The 22551-nt window shown below is 37.8% G+C and overlaps 1 protein-coding gene across 1 annotated transcript; it reads right to left on the bottom strand.

Annotated features, from left to right (window-relative positions):
* Positions 1-14848: 14848 nt before the first annotated feature.
* LOC103007791 (eukaryotic translation initiation factor 3 subunit M-like) lies at positions 14849-16057 on the bottom strand. Its single transcript, XM_057527950.1, has one exon. The coding sequence runs from the start codon at positions 16033-16035 to the stop codon at positions 14911-14913; it is 1125 nt and encodes a 374-aa protein (XP_057383933.1). The 5' UTR covers positions 16036-16057; the 3' UTR covers positions 14849-14910.
* Between the last annotated feature and the right edge of the window lie 6494 nt (positions 16058-22551).

The following is a 22551-nucleotide window of genomic DNA, read 5'->3' as shown; positions in this document are numbered from 1 at the left end:
TTGGGTAGTTAGCCATCCTACCCCCAGACAGGACCCAGAAGACCTTTCTTGGAAGATGCTTTAATGACAGTAAACTTTCCAGCAACTCTGGGAACCATATGGAGTAAAAGAAACCCTATACATCCTGAGCCCTACCTGGGGCCACTGAGCTCATTCTCTGTCTTGACTTGCAGCTCTTCCGCTGAGATGTTTGGGAATAAAATCATTAGTGGGAGTCTTCACTCCAACCTTTAATGTTCTCACAACTGGTCACAGAAAGACATCTTCTTCAACTTTCTTTCATAAGTTTTCCTGAACCTGTCAAGTCCACCTCAGTAAACTTTCAGTTATATAGAGCTTAATTTAATCTGGAAGAAGTAAATGTGTCTTCTCAGATGCTATGCGCAAACAGGGCGGAATCTGTATGATAAAACTGTGAAATTTTATTTCTAATCAGGAAAGAATTTTCTGGCAATGGATTTAATTCATTCACTCAACCCCACCCTCCTTCATAAGCAATGCCTAATCATCGAGTGGTTTTCTATATTTATTTTGCCATTTAAAAATGTAACATCAAAAAAAAATAAATAAATAAAAAAATAAAAAATAAAAAATAAAAATGTAACATCTACCAAGGGTCTGCTTTCAATTTTTTAAGGGACCAGGCTTTTTCCTCTTGGAATATTTTCAAGCTATTTAAATAAAACAATGTGGAAAATGACTTTAAATAGAAATGTAGAGTGGTTTCACTACTCAAGCAAGACACCCATATAGTCATAATACGTGCATGCTTACCCTTAGAGACTCTCAAATACTTTGGAAAACAACAAATCCATATAAATGTCTAGATTTAAATATTCATACCCTTATAATCCATGACATTTGTTTTTTGGCCCATGTACATATAAGTAACTTGTATACATAATATATGTATACATATGTATAGTGTACGTATAAGCTAACATATATCACATACACCTGTATTTTTGCCTTTTTCCACTTTCCAGCCATGGACACTCAGAGAAGCTCAGAGCCAAGAGACATTATCAGTGGCTCAACGTGGTGATTTTAAATTATGTCTGTAGAAGTTTCAACACTCTTACCACCAGGGAGTAGTGTACTTTGGTCATGTTTCAGTTAATAGATGTGGTGGAATTGATGCTATGTGACTTCAGAGGTCAGGTCATAAAAGGAGATTCAGCTTCTGCCTGGCTCTCTTAGGACGCTCACTTCCAGGAAAGTCAGCTACCATATAAGTAGTCAAACCACCCTGAGGCTGCCATGCTATGAAGAAACCCAAATTAGTGTATTCAAAAGGCCACATGAAGAGACAGATGCCTGGGGAGCTCCTGACTACACTCTGCTACAGTTCTTCTCACCATCTCATCTGTCTGCAATGATTTGAAAGACTTCAATCAAATCCACCCTGTCCAACTCTGTCCAAATTCTTGACCCACAGACACTGTGAGAGACAGTAAACTGACTCTGTTTTAAGCCATGATATTCTAGGGTAATTTATTTTACATCAATAGATAACTGGAATGCTCAGGTGAACATGGGTTTTTCATTATCTCTAGCTGCATAAGACAATTTGGGTCCAGGATGCTTCCTTTGCCTTCAGGCCCTGGTGACAGTGGCCATGGCAGTAATCTCTTGAGGAAGAGAATAATTAGAGTGATGCAGAAGGTTGACAATGTTTCCCCCAAAACTCCTCTATGTCGAAATTATTTTACTGGATTCACTCATAAACCTTTAGTAAAACTGGAGACAGGGCTAAATTAAGCTCTCTGCCTACCATAGCAAAAAAAAAGTGTTGATTTATAACTGTAGTAGAACCAGATCCAGGTGAACTGATTCAATTCACTCTGGCTTTTGATGGATTTGGGTTCAAATTCTGGCTTAACTATGCATTAGTTATTTGACCATGAGTATAATGCTTTCTAAGAGGGCAATTTCGACCAAGTGTTCAAAATGAAGTTTGAAGAACCAGAAGCAAATATCCAAGCACGAGTTTTAGAAAAGATTCATAAGTATGATGGGTATAGGCTGGAAGTTGGTTTGGAGGACTTGATGGGATTAGGATTAGTGTTAGGGTTAGGGTCAGTGTTGGGGTTTGGATTAGGGGTGAGGATGAGGAAGGAAAGGAAGCTGATGGGTAATTTACATTAAGCAGTTAGACAGCAGTTAATAGTGTCAATTATTATTATTACTGTAATTTGTATATCACAATTGTTTACATTAAAATATTTAGTAAATATTTATATTGGTTATTTTAACAATTATGAAACTGAGCAGGACACTTTGGGGCCCTCCTGGGTACAAAACCTTTTCTGTGTGCCATGTTTCTCATTTGTAGGAAAAAGGCTTCAGTCTCCTAGACCTTCCCTGAATTCCAAAGGGCAGATTCAAACAGTTACTAATTAGGGAAGGGAGGGAATGCGGAAACTAAGGAGGAGTGGTCAAGAAACAATAGTGCAGGGATAAATCAGTGTCCTGGTTCCTCCTCAAGGGACATACATAACAATATACCTCTGAGTTCTTCTACAGGAACTAAGGCCCCCACCCGGGCAGAGGATGGTAACTTCAGGCAGAGCACAAGCATGTGGGGTCCAGACTGGTTGGAACCATAAGGCTGATGATTGAGATTTCTAGGACACCAACCTGTTACCTCACCACCAACCAGTCAGTTGAAGGTTACACACCCTGCAGCTCTCCCCCCAAATTTTACCATTAAAAACTCTCCCCCAAAAACCATTGGGGAGTTCTAGTCATTTAAGCACTAGCAACCCATTATCCTTGCTCATCCACTGCAATACACTTTCTGTGCTCCAAACTCCAACATTTTGGCTTGTTTGGTCTCCCTGTGCATCGGGCACACAAGCTTGGGTTCAACAACAGTTACAGTGTTATAAGTTAGGGTGGGTTGTAAATGCCTTCCACGTCTGGGGAAACCTAACTGGTTGGTTCTCAATACCATAAACCTGATTCCAAAGTGCTCTTTGTGTGTTGAATCATCAAATAATTATTTGTTAATTGTTTAACCAGTGTTTATAAAAGCTTAGCCTCAGCACTGCCTGGAGTACTTATTCAAAATTGAGGTTCCTGGGCCTCACCGCAGATGTACCAAATCTGAATCTTTAGTAAGGAGGCCCTGATATCTGCGTTTTCAGAAGCTCTCTGAGTAGCTGTGAGAAACACTATTGGAAAACTATTATGTAGGCCAAAGTGATGAGCAACTGTCCCAAGAAAGTCATGGTCCCTAAATCAATTCCCAGATTTAAGTGGCTTTATAAACGCAGAGCCCTTTGAAAGCAGGGGAGGTGGTGAGCTCCCCTTGAGGAAGGACCTCAGTACACTACCAAAAATTCATACTCTTAACTGTTATCCCAGCTTTTCACCAAAGGACATGCGGCCTTTTACTAGAGTAACTGCTATGAGGAAAGGACATAATCAAGCCTTTCAGAGACTACTGGATACTGGCTCTGAACTGACATTAATTCCAGGACTCAAAATGTCATTGTGGTCCACCAGTCAGAGTAAGCACTTATGGATGTCAGGTGATCAATGGAGTTTTAGCTCAAGTCTGTCTCACAGTGGGCCCAGTGGGTCTCTGAACCCATCCTGTGGATGTTTTCCAGTTCCAGAATTCATAACTGGAATATATATACTAAACAGCTAGCAGAATTCCCACATTGATTCTTTACCTGTGGCTATCATGGTGGGAAAGGCCAGGTGGGAGCCACTGGAACTGCCTCTACCTGGGAAAATCGTAAACCAAAAGCAATACTGCATTGCTGGAGGGATTACAGAGATTAGAACCACTATCGAGAACCTGAAAGACTCCGGGATAGTGATTCCCACCACATCCCCATTCATCTAGTCTATTTGGCTTGTACACAAGACAGATGGAGGTTAGAGAATGACAGTGGATTATTGTAAGCTTAACCACGTGATGATTTCAATTACAGCTACTGTATCAGATGTGATTTCATTGCTTGAGCAAATTAACACATTCACTGGTACCTAGTGCGCAGCTGTTGATCTAGCAAATGCCTTTTTCTTCATATTTGTCCAAAAGGCACCAAAATCAGTTTCCTTGCAGCTGGCAAGATGAGCAGCACACTTTCCCTGCCCTACCTCAGGAAAGTATCAACTCTCCAGCCCTACGTAGTACTTTAGTTTCCAGGAATCTTGATCACCTTTCCCTTCCACAGGATAACACACTGGTCCATTACATATTCTGATTGGAACTAGTGAGCAAGAAGACATGACTACCTTAGACTTACTGGTAAGACTTATTGGTATGTCATTGGCTGAGAAATAAATCTGACCAAATTTCAAGGGTCTTCCAGGGGTCCAGTGGTGTGGGCATGTAGACAATAAGTTGTTGCTCTAGCCTCTTCTACAGTCAAAAAAAGGCACAATGCCTAGTGAGCCTCTTTAGATTTTGGAGACAAAATATTCCTCATTTGGGTGTGTTACTCTGGCCCATTTACTGAGTGAAGCTGCAAGTTTTAGGTGAGGCCTAGAACAAGAGAAAGCTCTGCAACAGGTCCAGGCAGTTGTTGCAAGCTGTTCTGTCACTTGGGCCATATGATCCAGCAGACCCAATTCTGCCTGCAGTATTGGTGGCAAATAGGGATGCTGTTTGGAGCCTTTGGCAGGTCCTGTAGATAAATTTCAGTATAGGTCCTCAGGATTTTAGAGCAAAAAACTGCCATCCTCTATAAATAACTGTTCCTCTTATGAGAATGAGCCCTTGGCCTGCTACTGTGCTTTAGTAGAGGCTGAATGCTTAACCATGGGTCTCCAAGTTAACCAAGCAACCTGAGCTGACCATCCTGAACTGGGTGTTTCCTGACACAGCAAACCATAAAGCTGGACATGCACAGCAGTACTCCACCATCAAATGAAAGTGGTATATGTGTGATCAGGTCCAAGTAAACCCCAAAGACACATAAAGATGTAGCCCAAATACTCATGGTTCAAGCTCCTGCTATACTGCCTTCTCTCTCCCAGACTGCACCTATGGCCTACTGGGGAGTTTCCTATGATTAGCTGACAGAGGAGGAGAGTCTTGAGCCTGGTTTAGATATGGTTCTGGACAATATGCAGGCATCACCCAAAAGTGGATAGCTGCAGCACTACAGCCTCTTAGTCGGATATCCCTGAAGGACAGTGGTGAAAAGAAATTCTCCCAGTGGGCAGAACTTTGAGTAACGCACCTGGTTTTTCACTTTACATGAAAGGAGAAATGGCCAGACGTGTGGTTATATAGCAATTCATGGGCTGTGGCCCATAGTTTGGTTGAATGGTCATGGACTTGGAAAGAAAATGATTGAAAAATTGGTTGGAAAGAAATTTGGGGAAGAGGTATTATATGAATAGACATCTCTGAATAGGGCAAAAAAAATGTGAAGATATTTGTGTCCCCTGTGAATACTCACCAAAGGGTGATCTCAACAGAAGGGGATTTTAATAATCAAGTGGGGGGGATGGTGACCCATTTTGCGGATACCAGTCAGTCTCTTTGCTCAGCCACACTTGTCATCAACAAATGGGCTCATGAGCAAAGCGGCTATGGTGGCAGGGATAGAGTTTATGCATGGGCACAGCAACAAGGACTTCCATTCACCAAGGTCAACCTGGCTACGGCCATCACTGAGTGCCCAATCTGCCCGCAGCAGAGACAAACACTGAGTCCCTGATATCGTATCATTCCACGTATCAGCCAGTTACCTGGTGGCAGATTGATTACATTGGACTGCTTTCATCATGGAAGAGACCGTGTTTTGTTCTTATTGGAATAGTTACTGTAGATATAGATTTGCTTTCCCTGCACACTATGATTTTGCCAAAACTATCATCCATAGACCTACATGGAATACCATGTATAAGGTTATCCATCATCATGGTATTCCATACAATATTGTTTCTGATCAAGGAACACTTCACAGGAAAAGAAGTGTGTCAACGGGTCCATGTCCATAGAATTCACTGGTCTTACCATGTTCCCTTCCATTCTGAAACAGCTGGCTCAACAGAATTGTGGAATGGCCTTTTTAAGACAGTTACAGTACCAGCTAGGTGGCAATAACTTGCAAGGTCGAGACAAGGTTCTCCAGAAGGCTGTCTATGCTCTCAGCCAGTGTTCAATATATGGTGCTGTTTCTTGCTTAGCTAGAATTCATGAGTCTAGGAATTAAGTAGTGGAAATGGGAGTGGCACTACTTCCTAGTGATTCACTAGCAAAGTTTTTGCTTCCTGTTTCGAAGACTTTATGCTCTGCTGGCCCGGAGGTCTTATTTCCAAAGGGAGGAATGCTTCCCCTAGAAGATACAGTAGTGATGCCACTGAACAGGAAGTTAAAACTGCCATTGACTTTTTGGGCTCTTTATGTCTCTGAATCAAAGAAGGGAGTTACTGTGCTGTCTGGGGAGGTTGATTGTGACTACTCTGAAGAAACTGGATGACTACAGTAGAGGTGAGGAGTAGTAGGTCTGGATACAGGACATCCCCTAGGGTGTCCCTTAGCAACACCATGCTCTGAGATTAAGGTCAATGGAAAACTACAACAACCCAATTCAGGCAGGACTACTAATGGCCTGGACCCTTCAAGAATGAAAGTTTGGGTGCCCCCACCAAGCAAAGAATAAAAACCAGTTGAAGAGCTTTTTGAGGCAAAGAGAATACAAAATGGGTAGTGGAAGGAGATAGTTATAAATACCAGCTATGGCTATGTGACCAGTAGCAGAAATTAGGATTATAATTTTCATGAATATTTCCTCCTTATTTTATGAATACATTTGTTTGTATATTTTATATAAAATATGTTATAACAAAATTGTATATATATCTCAGTATATCTGTAATATCATAGTATTTAAGTTCTATTAATTTTACATCACAGTATTTAAGTTCCAGGACATCAGAGAGAAGAGTAAACATCACTCAAGGACTTTAGCTCTTCTTCTGGGAAAAGAGTTAGTGCACTTTCAGTTGTACGCAAGAGAGGTGTATCACATTAGTGGAATTAAGACCTTGTTATTACCTTTATTTGGAGATTAAGCATGGCTTAAGGATATGCATATAGGTGCCAAGTTGACAAGGGGAGGACGCCTGATGTCTAAATCAACTTGACTGAGCCGTGGGTTGCCCAGATATTTGTCAAACATTATTCTGGGTATGTTTGTGAGGGTGTTTGGGGATGAGATTAACGTTTGAAATGGTAGACTGAGTAAAGTACATTGCCCTCCCTAATGTGGGTGGGCCTCCTTCAAACAGTTGAATGCCTGAAAAGAACAAAAAGGCTGACCCTCCTGTGAATAAGAGGGAACCATCCCCTTGTCTGTTTGAGCTGGAACACTGTTTTCTAGCTTTCCAGGATTCAGACTGAACCACTGGCCCTTCTTGGATACTGAGCCTGCTGCTGGCTTTCAGACTGAAACTTATCATTAATTCCCCTGGTTCTTAGATCTTCAAACTAGAATTCAGATTAGAAATATGCATCTACTCGCCTGGATGTTCAACTTACTGACTGCAGATCTTGGAATGTCTTGGTCTCAATAATTATGAGAGCCAATTCCTTATTTTTATCATATATCACTCTTTACATAAATGAAAAGATCAATACAAATAAAATAATTTGGTTAAAGTATTCAGAACATTTTGAATTAATCTTAGAATTAACTTCATTGATTTTTGTATTTTTCCACAAGATATTCTTTTCAATGTCTTCATGATCATGGATCATATAGCATTTCCTAAAAGATTTCATCATTGTACCCAGAGTGTTAGCTCAAGCTGACGACACTCATACATATTTTGACCATTTCTTAATATTTCCAAAAATGTCAGGTAAAACAACTATGCCGTATTAATCATCTGACTGATAACAATTATAAGACATTGATTGAAAAACACATTCTGACACCAGAGATGTTAAAATATGAAAAAAAAATCATCCATCTTAGAAATGATGAAATGTTGATGGTTCTCAATAAATAAATAAATATTCTTATCGATGATGATGGTGATAATAATGATGAATATTAGCTGGGAGAAGTGTCCTTGTGCCTGATGAAGTGTGTTTATATATTTGGGAATGTGTGCCTGATATTTGGTGCATTTATGGGCAGGCTAAAAGACTTGTGCAAAATGAACATGAAAACCAATGGTCGGAGGTGTCACCTGGCAACAATTTTAGTTCCACATGTGACAGTAACCAACTTTTCAGGATATCATTGGTGCTGCTAAAGCTGGCTGTTCCGACACCATACAAGTTAAGCATTTCACTCTCAACACTATCATTGAGCTTATTATCACTCTTTTTCCATTGCTTGTGACAGAATTCTTATGAGTAAAATTCTTCATGGAAAAAAAAAATCAAATATTCCAATTCCAGAATTCCTTTATTTCAGGGCTCCCTTCCTCTGGATATGCTCTTTTACATTCTACACTTACCTCTTCTTTTTCTTTATACTCCCTACATTGAAAAATAAGTAAATTCTACTCCAAAAACAAAAACAGACTGAAATGGATGGTCCAGAACATCAAGATGAAAGCCATTTAGACCTATTCACTTTTCAGCAACTGGTTAGCATTCCTTTTCAAATAGTCCATATTTATTTTGAAGCTTGTTCAGTTAATATCTTTGTTCTTCTATTTCCTACATATGATGTACTTATGCCAGTGAAGCTGAATTATGCGTTTTCCAGATGGCAAAACTTTCTGAAGAAAGTATTTTGGTGGTAGACCTGGCCAGCAGACTGCACCAACTCTTCCTTGTTCAGCTCTACTAGGAATAAATTAGATTAGGCTTGGCCTCCAAGAATGCAGTCAAGGTCACATTTCTCCTTTAATTCTGCAAAACAACAGTTCTGAAGAGAAGGAGTGCACGGCATAAATTTTGAGCTGCTTTTCATTGGAAGTTTCAAATCATCTAGAGAATCTGATGTGGCCAATAGCAATCCAGAAGAAAGCTTTCATTTTTACTTTGTTTAATATCTCTGGCAGGTTTGTAAGTTGTTTTATTGGAAATACATCATCTTTATTTATCTCTAACCATCAGTCCTGGCTTGGAATCCCTCCCCTTTCTTTGTTTCCCAGCTACATATGTAGTCAGGTAGCCAGAGTGAACAGGGTCTTATTTTATTTTTTGCTAGTTCATGTTTATTATGGAAGGGAGAATTTCTTGAATCGTCACAGGAATACAAAAATAAAAAGCTTTAATTTTCCCCTTAGATTGCCTACAATCTTCACATCTGAGTATTTAAAATTATCTTGATATCTGAGAAAAGGAAACCAGCACAGGAACCAAAGCCATAGTTCTGAGTAATTCCTGGTAGGTAAGCAGCTCCAACTGATGAATGGGTTACATCCCAAAGGGGAATTGCCAGGCTGCTGTTTCATTCACTGAAGGATCCATGCATGCATTCACTCATTCACCCATTTGGGGGGAAGAATTTACTTTGATGGGCCCTGAGATTGCAAAGACAAACATACGATCATTTGTTCTAAGAGATTTGCCCTCTAATAGGGGAAGAAAGATATGAAAACAGGGAAGAACAAAGAAATATTTCAGATATGACAAGAGAAGAAACAAGATACATAGGGGTGTGATGGAGAGAACAGCCAAATCGTCCTGGGAGGGTCATAAAAGGCTGAAAAATGAGCCGTTGTCTGTTGTCTTAAAAAATGAGACACTATTTTCCTATCACCTAATCTAGGAAATCCAATGCAAGTTGGGCTGAGGGTATGGGTTGGGAGTGAGGGCAGGGGCTGGAGGTTTTGAGCAGATCCCAAAGACATGAGACCTCCCTATGTGTTCCCAGAACTACAAACATTCTATCTGATTAACAATAATGAGAGGCTGCAGATTTATCTCAAAATAAGGGTAGATCATGAAGTACAAATTATTTGCCCTTCTGAGGCATTTTCTGATGGGAACTCTAAGGAGTTTGTTTTTTTGGAATTTAAAATGCACATACAATAATGATTAGGTTCCCATTCTCCTCAGCAAGGGGCTTTTTCTTTTTACCATTAAAAAAACTGAAACAGGGCTTCCCTGGTGGCGCAGTGGTTGAGAATCTGCCTGCTAATGCAGGGGACACGGGTTCGCGCCCTGGTCTGGGAAGATCCCACATGCCGCGGAGCAACTGGGCCCGTGAGCCACAACTGCTGAGCCTGCGCGTCTGGAGCCTGTGCTCCGCAACAAGAGAGGCCACGATAGTGAGAGGCCCGCGCACCGCGATGAAGAGTGGCCCCCGCTTGCCACAACTAGAGAAGGCCCTAGCACAGAAACGAAGACCCAACATAGCAATCAATCAATCAATAAATAAATCTTAAAAAAAAATTTAAAAAAAAAAATTAAAAAAAAAAAAACTGAAACATAGTGAGACTGTTAATATATTATGTGTAATTCCTGAGAGCCGGGAATGAGTAATTTAGGAGTAAGGGGGAAAAGTTCAATTTCACTACCCTTTTCAGTTGCTTTGCAATTTATTTTCTTTCTTTACCAATTCCCTGGATATCACTCATGTCCTAACTGCCTCTAATCCCTATTCTTCCCTAAACCTTGACAACTGGACTTCTGCTTCTGTCACTCCTTTCCCAGGCTCAGGATAAAGCCCTTTTAAACTTCCTGTAGGTACCCATGCACCTTTTTTTTCTGCAGAGCCTTAGAACATTCCATCCTGCTGTGGCAGGGCTTCTTGCTGAAGGGAATCCTGCCTAGTCACTCCACCTGCTTTCCGTACAAACTCCTAGTCCCAGAGTGGGCTCTCACCTTAGTTCCTAGCAAAAAAACCAATCTGATTGAGCTCATTTCTCTAACACTCCATACATTTCCCAGAAGTATCTGTATTTATAACTCAAATGTAGTGGTGGAATTTTTTTTCCTTTTTATTTTATTTTTTTAAAATTTAATTTGGTTTCTTTTTTATACCAGAGGTTCTTATTAGTTATCTATTTTATACATATTAGTGTATACATGTCAATCCCAATCTCCCACTTCATCCCACCACCACCCCCCGGCCACTTTTGCCCCACCTTGGTGTCCATACATTTGTTCTCTACATCTGGGTCTCTATTTCTGCCCTGCAAACTGGTTCATCTGTACCACTTTTCTAGATTCCACATGTATGCATTATTATATGATATTTGTTTTTCTCTTTCTGACTTACTTCACTCTGTATGACAGTCTCTAGGTCCATTCACGTCTCTACAAATAACCCAATTTCATTCCTTTTTATGGCCGAGTAATATTCCATTGTATATATGTACCACATCTTCTTTATCCATTCATCTGTCAATGGGCATTTAGGTTGCTTCCATGACCTGGCTATTGTAAATAGTGCTGCAATGAACATTGGGGTGCATGTGTCTTTCTGAATTATGGCTTTCTCTGGGTATATGCCCGAATTGGTGGAATTTTAAGCAATAATGTAAACTGAAGGGAATATATTCAGGCTTTAGGAAGAAACACCCTTAGGCAATGGTGGACACCATTCAGGCCCACTGGTTGTGCCTCAGACACTACCCAGTATGAATTCCCCAATACTGTTGCAGCTTTTCCAAGCTCAACTTCACCTAACATGTGGAACCCTCAAATTCTCTAGAAGTTTGATGTATTTTTTACAGAATCACCTATGGGATCAACAGCAATTTAAAAAGCAGTGGCCTCATACAGGGAAAGTAAGCAGGAGGTTATATGGAGGACCTTATTTTCAATAAAGGTATAATCTTACCCCCCAGAAATAATAATACTTGTAACCACATTCACATTAACATTTCTGGAACTTGACACTGAAGGTTATTGGGGTCTGTGGGGAATATAAGAAATTGTGCACTAATTCATGCATGTGTTTACGTGTTTAACATTTTTCCTGCGTATTTTTTGTATTCCTTTTTTATTGCATTATATAGTGGTAGAGCCTCTGAGATTCAAATAAAGATTTTTCATAAAGGTTTAAAAAGCCAAATTTCAGTGAAAACTCTTCTTTTAAAAAGTGATTTCTACTGCTTGCAAATATTGTTTATTTGTGTTGTATGATAACAATTTACATAGATTTTTAAAAACCTAATTCATGTTTCTAAGCAATCAGTTCCTAGAATGTAATGGCAAAAATATTTGCATTCACTAAATTATTCCAAAAGCTTTAAAAAAATTACCACACGGTTAATTTTAAAGTTGTAAACTGTATTCTAAAAATCAGATGATAGTATATGAGAGGTCTAAAAATGTCATTTGCTGCAAGAGCTTAAATATATTTGCCAATGTAAAACTATTTACCAAATATTTATTAAATATCTGCTATGTATAGTATTTTCCTACACCAATAAGTGTTCATTTCATTTGATTTCATTTCTGAGTCAGAAAGGAATATCTTTTAAAGTCTTTCACTGTGCACCTCCTAATTTTGCTGTTTCCTTTCTATTTCTTTTTAACCAGAAAGACTATGTTGGCTAAAGTTGAAAATATGGGGTTCCAACCTAACTCTTTCTTCCCGTCTTCTTGACCTCAGACCATAAATGAAGTTATTCTTTATAATGTGGGGCTTCACAGATTCATACATAATAGTGAACACAATGAACTTCAAATGCTTCAATTTTGATATAATTAAAGCAAGCAGGCATAAAGTGGATAATCTCTTTTCATGAATTAATGCCCTTTGGAACTTTAGTAGACCCTTATCTTTGTTAAACCTGAGATAATTCTCCATGGATTACAATGAGGCTTAGTGAACTTCATTAAACTTTTCCATCTCTTGACATCTACTTAGAGAGGAGTATGTACCTAATACCTAGTCCCCAAACTGAGCTTCTCATTCTAAATAACCCACAGGTAAACTAGAGGGTGAGAAAGGACAAAATGTCCTATACCAAGAAAGTCACTTCTTCTTGCCTTCCAACTAGCCAAGTCAATCCCAGCATGTACACTTAAGCTTTTCCAGATTCCGAGTTAAGGGATCTTGGTTTCTTGGTGATTTCCTAGGTAAATATAGTCATTCTGTTCTTGGTAGAATAGAAACAATCCAAGATTTAGAGCTAAGGAGACCTGGTTTTAAATCCACATCCTGACATGTAATAGCAGATTACATAACCTCGTTTTAGTTTTGATAACATCATCTATAAAATATGAATGAATAAAATGTCTGTTTTACAAGGTTGTCCTGAGTAAAGAGCTTAGCACCACAACTGGCTCACAATAGAGGTTTCATGAATCAGTAGCATCAGTAGCAGAGGCAGTAGTAGTAGTAGGTGGTTATAGTGGTGCCAGTAAAAGTAATAGTAGTAGAAGTAGTCATAGTAGGTGGTGGAAAGACAGCAGTAGTAGTAGCTGGTACCAGTGTTAGTACTAGTAGCGGTGGAAGAGAAAAAACACAGGTGGCCATTTTCTTGTGCTGGAACACTGTAAGAGTCTCATAGACAAGGCTATCTTAAAAGGGGGGACTTAGAAAGTTCTACAGAGTTATTTTGATCCGTGTCTTGGGAAGACATCATAATTGGGAAAATGAGATTGAATATGGATTGAAGTTGTCAGGGATTTGAGAAAGAAATGTGGAAGAATTATTGGTAATAGAAAATAAAAAGGAGTCATTGGTTAGAAAAATGTCATCTGGGAAGGTTGTACTGTAAGTGAGATGTTTGCTTAGAGTTATCTTAGATTGTGGACATCAGCAATATGTCCTAGGTGTTGGTAGATCTGATCTGCTGGGACTCATGCCTGTCTTGGTGACATTTGATATCCCTAACGTAGATGAGTAAAAGGACACAGTAGACCTTTATCAAGTAGTAATAAATATTCAAAGAACACTTGAGCTGAGACAAAATGAGGAACTCTGACCAGCCTTGATTGACACTGAGAACCGCATATTTATAACTGAAGTACAACATTTAGAAGTATACCTACCTCCATCCTTAAAAGATTCCATCAGATAAAAATGCCTGATCCAGCCACTCTTCCTTGGCTCATTAAGAAAGATAGGACAGAAAACTTAGTTGAGTATGATTGAGTTTAATGACATGCTTAAAAACATGCTTGTATAAAATGTATTCCTATAAACTGATTGCAATTGTTGTCCCTGATTTCAAGGAGTTTGGTTGGAAAATTCAGAAGGACTTGATTATTGGTTGGTTTAACTTATTACACATAAGTATCTTTCTTTAGGTATAACATCTCACTCCCTTTTCTTATTACAAAATTATCTGTTTGAACGTCAAGTAATCAATTAAATTGGAAGCTTTGCATCTTAATCATATCTGCATATAGTATTGGATAATTCATTTTCAAGCTGTTTTACTATGTTTTTTAATTACTATTCTCTTTGTTCTAATTTGAGAAGGAAACAGGGAGGATATAGTTCTGTAAATTTGTGGTCCTTACTCTTTCAGTTACCCCATCCCACTTACGTTTTCAATCTTTCCTCTACCTTCATTGTTTCCATTAACACATGTAAACACACATACACACATACACGCAGACCCTTCTACATTTACCTCTCCTCATCTCTGCCTCTACCTGTTCCTGGTATCCTCACTCTCCATTTTTTTTATGCTCTCCTATGTTGAAATTACATCCATGTCTTCACTTCCATTTTGTTTATAAATCCACCTCAATCTTATCGTGACTTTAGTGTTTCTCTGTATCTACTTTTGTTGCAGGTACCATAGATCATTTAATCATTCATTCCATACATTGATGATAATGTGTGGTAGGTACAATGGATGTAAAAATGAACTGATATTGTCTTTGATCTCAGTGAATTTGTAGTGCAGTAAATAAAATTATTCAATACTTTCTCTTAGGGTCTATCTTGTCCACCACCCATGCCTAAGTTCTGTCCTTGACTTTTTTTTTTTTTTTCAGGCTATAAGGTTTTACTATGATTTAGATTTTCCAAAAAGAACAAAATTATATAGCATAAAAATTCAGGTATCTGAAAGACTCAAAAGGCTGTTTTTCACTTTGTTCAAGTTTTGTTTCCAGGCATTAAGTGTGTCATAGAGTTGTTGCCATTGTTGTTTTCCAAATGTCCAATGTGTGCTATGACTGACAACTACTTTTCTCTGGTTTTGATCAATTTTGCAGTAGACCGTTTTAGTTCTTACCACATCAATAACAAATGCTTCAACATCATCAGCTCCAATCTGAAGTTCTTGTTGCATTGTGTCAAAAGAAATTTCTTTATTTTCCACTGCCATTCCCATAAAAGTAAGTAGTCTCATTTTTGCCATATTCTGTTCATGTAGTAGGCCAAGTGAATCAATGAAGTCTTTATTATTCTGATAAAACTTGACATACGATGCCAATTTAGCACTCACAAAAATGGTCAAAAGATCATGAATAAGCTCGCCTTCCAAAAACTTGGCTGGTTTTAAAGTAAGAAGATGGTCAAAAAGAAATGCATTTGGGTCTTTCAATGCTCGCACAATACACCTGTGGGCATCAACTCGAGCCTGGGAAACATTGTCCTCCATGTAACTTCCTAGCAATTCCACCATGACTTTTGATGCAGCATCACTTTTCTTACAATCCACAAGTGCCTCATAAAGTAGCCTTAAAAGGGTGTGTTTTTTCTCAGTGGTGAGGTTCCAGTCAGAAATCCATTTTCTAACTTGATCCAGCTCAGTTGGAATATACTGGATGGCCCCACAAGATGCTGCCACTTTAATGAGGCTGCAATATACTGTATATCTTACAGGAGTATTCTTATCCATCCCATGGAAAAGGTTGCTTAGCAACTGCAGTCTCAGAGATGGGCGTTCACCTTCCCGAAATTTGACCAGTTTCTCACACAGGCTTTCAATCAGAGCTTCTTGCTTATCTGGTTCCAGGATCAATAGGAGGGATACCACACTGTTCATCACACTTTCAACATCTTTATCATCTTCCTTCAGACATACATCACAGGCTTCAATAATTTGAGCTAAATCTACATGAAGTCCACTTTCTGAGTTCTCTTCTGAAATTTCAGCTCCTTTAGATTTCAAATAAGCTCGAAGCTCAGCAGCCTGATCTTCCTCGCTGATGTCGATGAATGCCGGGACGCTCATGGCGAAGGCCGGAGCACTTAGGACACTCCTGTCCTTGACTTTTTAAATTATAATTCCTTGAACAGACGTATATTGAGGGTCTACTATGATTCTAAGCATGTTAAGTAATGAGTGGGTGGTATCCGTGTCTCTGTACCATTCATCTTTTAATCTTCATACTCTTTCTCTTAGTCTAGTCTGGCTTCCTACTTGCTGTTCTCTGGCTTCTGTGTTTTTCTGAGCAGATTGCTCAGAGCAGGACTGGGGTGCCTGATACTTCTTTTATAATTTCTGTGAAACATATTTCTTAGACTTGTCAAGGGTGCTAGGGCTTCTGTTGACAAGTAAACAAACATTGTGCAACAAATTAAAAAGCAGGTAGGTAGAAGGGGTTGTCATGGCTGTGTATTAGCTTCAGAGCTAATAAACAATCCCAAGCTCAAGCAGACATTTTTGTTATAAATAATGTGTCTAATCCCAACATGCTACCAATTTGGAAGCACTAGAAGAGAAGAAACAGAAGAATTAAAAAATATGGCTGGGTTTACAAAATAATTTAAAGCAAATTAGACAGAGTAGACAATGTTTAATAATTGGATTTCCTCTTCCTAGAGCATCAGATTTTTAACCTAAGACAGTAAAACTGTTCTTGACTTATAATCATGTTATAAATCCCTTAAAGATTGGTTCCAGTTACTACTCTGTACTTTTTGAAGACTTGCTATGTCCACATTAATCAATTGACTTCAATGGAAATGTAAGAAGATAGTTAATAACAGTAAATTATTTTCCTCATAGTTTGATATTATTCTGGAACAAATAAACTGCATATTTTTGATAGGTTAGTGTAATTTTTGTGCAAAAATTTTAGACCAAAATTACCTAGCTCAAATCTTTCTATCCCCACCCTAGAATATCAATTCTAGGACCCAGGGCTTCCAGCAGCCATTAGGTTACACCTTTCCACTACAACTGAATTACTAAATAAAGAATTCCAGTGTGATGAAAATTTGACAAGCTACCAAGATGCAATGCTTAGATATTGAGGTTACTGGTTAAGATTGTGAGTTTATAGCTTAACATTGTTATTAAGTACTGATGATAGTATGGACAAATGTGTTTTATGATTATTGAATAGTAATTCTAGGATTATCTCTCAGCCCTATAAACTTTACTTTTCTTGTCTAAAAACTGAAAGGAGAGACTATCTGTCATTATATTTATTTCTATTTATTTTAAAATATCCTATATGTCATAAATTTATAATATGGAAAAAACAATAAAAGTAAATGACTAAAGAAGTGAAAAAAAAGAAAAACAAATTATAAGCACATTTTTCAAAGTTATTAAAGGATCAGGCATATAATTAATCAATCTAATTACTACAAAATTGCTATAAAAAACACTTAATTTTTATATTTAATTGACAAAAAACAGTGATGAATAGTCCAGGAACTGGCACTGATCTTCACCACACTTTGAAAAGCTCACATTATTATGGTCATTTTTATCGTTCCCTCAGAGTTAACATTTTATGATATAATATTAGTGAGCAAACAAATGGAATTAAAAGACCAACAAGCGATTTTTTTAATTTTAAAGCAATGTGTTTTGTTTTAAAATATCTCTCCTGGAGAGTTGATTTTAGATATTAAATGGAAGAAAAGACATGCTTTGTGGAAAGAGGAGGGAAAGAAACTGTGGCAGGGACTGCTATCAGTTTACCCAATATCCACGCTTCTTACCTTCTTTTGTAGCACAAACATGTTTTTATTCAAGGTGGTGGTGAGCTCCCTTGCAGTTAGAGTAGCAAAGTAAAAGTCACTAGGTAAGGCTTCTGAAATCTTTAAAGAGATTTCAAAGAAGCTTACTCAACTAGAAGTGCCTTTTTCTCCACCCCTCTTCCCCTAATTTATTCCTGAAAAGTGAACAAGATGGCTAGAGTTGTAGCAGCTGTCTTGTAATCACAAGGCACCCTCAGAGGTGAAATACATAAAGAATGGCAAGGCAAAAAGTCAGAGGAAACCTGGGACATTAATGGTTTCAGAAGAGCCTACTTTTAGATTTTTATCCCACAAGAGAATGAACCCCTAAATTGTTGAAGCACTGTTGTTAGCTGTTACAAGTAATAAAATGCAATTCTAAATGGCTACAGGAACTAACATTTATTTCCCAACTTTTACCCTTACTCCAAGAATTGTCCAAACCCATAGAATTTCTATAATCTCTGAACTGTACATGAAAATAAAATTGAGGCTGGGCATCTTGGAGGGAATTGTTCTGACTGGGGGTGTATTTTAGACATAAAATGACAGTACTTGCTGAAGAATGGAATAATCAAGAATGCTGAGACATTTATATATTTGAGCAATTGAGTGGATGAGGGTACCACTGACTGAGATGGGGAAGTCCGTGAGATCACTTATTTGGGATTGGCTAACAGGATTTTGATTTTGGCCATGTTATGTTTGAGATACACATTACAACATCCAAGAGGAGATGCCAAGTGGGCAGCTGATACATGAAACTGGAGTTCTGGGGATGGCCAGGACAATGAGATTTGGGAGATATTGTTACATAGATGATATCAAAGTCATGTGACTGTAAGAAATCACACAGAAACAGTGTATAAATACACAAAGAAGAAAACTAAGGAGTGCTCAGTAAGATCAAAGGAAAACTATGAAATGCCATGTCATACATGCCAACAGAAAAAGGAGGAAGTGGTCAGCTAATCAAATGAAATCACTGAAAGATCAAGAAAGCTAAGAGCAGGGAAATGACCACTAGATGAAGCAATCTAATTGCCATATCTAACCTTGTTTTGTTTTGTTTTCATAAGATGTTTGCCAGGTTTCTTTCCTCTTTTTTTCTTTTTTTAATTAAGATATAATTGACATATAACACTATAAAAGTTTAAGGTGTGCAAGGTGTTGATTTGATACACATATATTGCAATATGACTACCACGTAGCACTAACTAACATTTCCTTCACATCACATAATTATCTTTTCCTTTTGTGGTGAGGACATTTAAGTCTGGTCTCTTAGCAACTTTCAGTATATAATGCAGTATATTGTTAACTATAGTCACAATGCTGTGTATTAGATCCCCAAAACTTATTCATCTTCTAACTACAAGTTTGTACCCTTTGACTAACATCTCCCCGTATCTCCCAGCCCCCAGACCCTGATAACCACCATTTCCACATATAAGTGATAATTTTGTCAGCAAGGTCTTAGAGCAGTGATGACAGAAAACTGAAAGGAGCAGGTGAAGGAAATAACATTATGTAAGAAATTTATCCTTTCAAAAAGTTTGCCAGGAAGAGGCATAGACAAAGGGGGCAGTGTCTAGAGTAGAATGTGGACTTCCCATTGCAATTAGAAAAATCCCAAATATCTCATGTTGTCCTATCAGCCCTGACATGGTCCACTCTCCCTACCTTTTTGAATCATCTCCTAACAATGGCCTCTGCCCCATTCACTACTTTTCAGCCAAAAAAGCCCTTCTCTCTGCCCTTCAAAATCTTCAGAAAGCATTTTTTTTTCTATCATAGGGTCCATGCACTTACTTTTCGTCTGTTTCTTTTGCCTGGAATGCTTTCCAACTGATTCCACATGACTGGCTCATTTTGTCATTACTGCCTCAACTCAAATGTCATCTCCAGGGAGGCACTACATAACCATAACACTTAAAAGGGCACAGACGTTATCCCATCACCCCGTCTTTCTTCTCCACAACATACACCACAATATAAAATTCATGTATTTGCCTGTATTGCTACCCGCAATGGATTGTGAGCTTCACAAAGGCTGGAGCACTGGTTGTGTTGTTTGCACAATGTTGTTCACTGTGTCTTCAATACCTGGTACATAGCAGGAGCTTAATTAATAATGTTGAGTAAATGGATGAATGGTAGCAAATACTAACCAACTGGTAAATTTAGCTAAGTTCTCTCAACTGTGAAGAAAACAGAAAAACATTCAGAAACTTTCAAGAACTCAGGGAAAGCAACACTTATGAGTAGTTGTTCAGAATGAAAGCAAACAAAGGAAACCGACAATGAAAGAAAACCAAATAAAAGATAAATCTAATAAGGAACTCTGAAATGGAGAAGCCATAGTAAAATGGATTCATGGTGTATTTTAGATTAGTGCAAAACTAAACAATTATGGAAATTATGGTTACACAAGAGAATGTAAAATTTAAAACACATCAGTGTCAGAAAGAATAGGAGGTGTGGGGAAGGAAAATTGGGAGAAGCTTAAATGGGGTATTTTCTCATCTTTTTAGCAGGGTAGTCAACTGATTCTGTCTTTTGTTGAAATGTATAGCTTAAAAAGAGCCACCAGCTTTTAAATTTTTCATAATCTTTTAATTAACTTTAGAAGCATCTTCTAAGATTTGTTAACTTTTGTTGGAAGAAAAAAATCATTTGAAGTTTAACAATTCCTTTAGTAACTTTACTTTGGTTAAATTCAAGAAAAATTTAATATATTTTTATTAAAACAGAATGTATCTTGTGATTCTATTTTCCTTAAAATATACATTATATTTTATATGGCCAATTATTTCTTTTTTTTTTTCACAACTCACACACACACACTGTATTTTATTTTTACAAGAGATAAATAAACTGACACCAAGCATTGTAAATGGATGACCACAACAAAAGCAACAATGATTGCAATTACCAAACACGAAACACAATCATACTAAGTCATAGTATTGGCATTCGGTCCAGTAATCCTCCACTGTAACAGCTCCTTTACTTTGCAGTGAAAATTGATTTGTATATTTTTTGCCTCTGAGTCCTTGTGGGATTTTTTTTTTATTCAAACAGAAAGTCACAAAAATTATAATCATCTTCATCAGTTCACTCAGTCCCATGTAATTAATTTTTTTTTCATCTTGATCTTTTGTTAGCACTTTTATGAATTCATCAGTTTTCCATTAGAGTTCTGAAAATGCTTATTCCTTCAGTTCAGCAGTATAGTCAGTTACCAGAAACGTGCACTTGTCAGAGTCTTTTCCATGAATTCCTTGAAAATGAAACCCTTTTATAGGAACATTTTTGGGAAAGCATCAGAGTACACCCAGAACTGTCTGAAAATGACAAAAGACTTAAAATTGACCACGGTTAAAGATTTGATGAAAGTTCATAATAATGCAATTGACAAGGAAATTTAGTTATTTCTGAGATATACATTTTAAAGTAATAACTAGAATTATGACTTATAACATTATAGCAGAACATATAAGATTTTTAGAAATTTCATGTAATGTCTGAAACATTTATATTAACATATTTCCATACAAATAACCCAAAGTTTAGTATTAGTTGGGTTTTTTTGTTTGTTTTTTTATACTGCAGGTTCTTATTAGTCATCAATTTTATACACATCAGTGTATACATGTCAATCCCAATCGCCAAATTCAGCACACCACCATCCCCACCCCACTGCGGTTTCCCCCCCCTTGGTGTCCATACGTCTGTTGTTTACATCTGTGTCTCAACTTCTGCCCTGAAAACCAGTTCATCTGTACCATTTTTCTAGGTTCCACATACATGTGTTAATATACGATATTTGTTTTTCTCTTTCTGACTTACTTCACTCTGTATAACGGTCTCTAGATCCATCCACGTCTCAACAAATGATTCAATTTCGTTCCTTTTTATGGCTGAGTAATATTCCATTGTATATACGTACCACTTCTTCTTTATCCATTCATCTGTCGCTGGGCATTTAGGTTGCTTCCATGACCTGGCTATTGTAAATAGTGCTGCAATGAACATTGGGGTGCATCCGTCTTTTTGAATTATGGTTTTCTCTGGGTATATGCCCAGTAGTGGGATTGCTGGATCATATGGTAATTCTATTTTTAGTTTTTTAAGGAACCTCCATACTGTTCTCCAAAGTGGCTGTATCAATTTACATTCCCACCAACAGTGCAAGAGGGTTCTCTTTTCTCCACACCCTCTCCAGCATTGGTTGTTTGTAGATTTTCTGATGATGCCCATTCTAACTGGTGTGCAGTGATACCTCATTGTAATGTTGATTTGCATTTCTCTAATAATTAGTGATGTTGAGCACCTTATCATGTGCTTCTTGGCCATCTGTATGTCTTCTTTGGAAAAATGTCTATTTAGGTCTTCTGTGCATTTTTGGATTGGGTTGTTTGTTTCTTTAATGTTGAGCTGCATGAACTGTTTATATATTTTGGAGATTAATCCTTTGTCCGTTGATTCATTTGAGAATATTTTTTCCCATTATTATGGTTGTCTTTTCATCTTGTTTATAGTTTCCTTTGCTGTGCAAAAGCTTCGAAGTTGCATTAGGTCCCATTTATTTTTGTTTTTATTTCCATTACTCTACGAGGTGTATCAAAAAAGATCTTGCTGTGATTTATGTCAAAGAGTGTTCTTCCTATGTTTTCCTCGAAGAGTTTTATAGTGTCCAGTCTTACATTTAGGTCTCTCATCCATTTTGAGTTTATTTTTGTGTATGGTGTTAGGGAGTGTTCTAATTTCA

This window comes from Balaenoptera acutorostrata, chromosome 14 (genome assembly GCF_949987535.1).
Source record: "Balaenoptera acutorostrata chromosome 14, mBalAcu1.1, whole genome shotgun sequence".
NCBI lineage: Eukaryota > Metazoa > Chordata > Mammalia > Artiodactyla > Balaenopteridae > Balaenoptera > Balaenoptera acutorostrata.
Note: the sequence above shows the minus strand (reverse complement) of the source record. Positions and strands in the feature narration are given on the sequence as shown.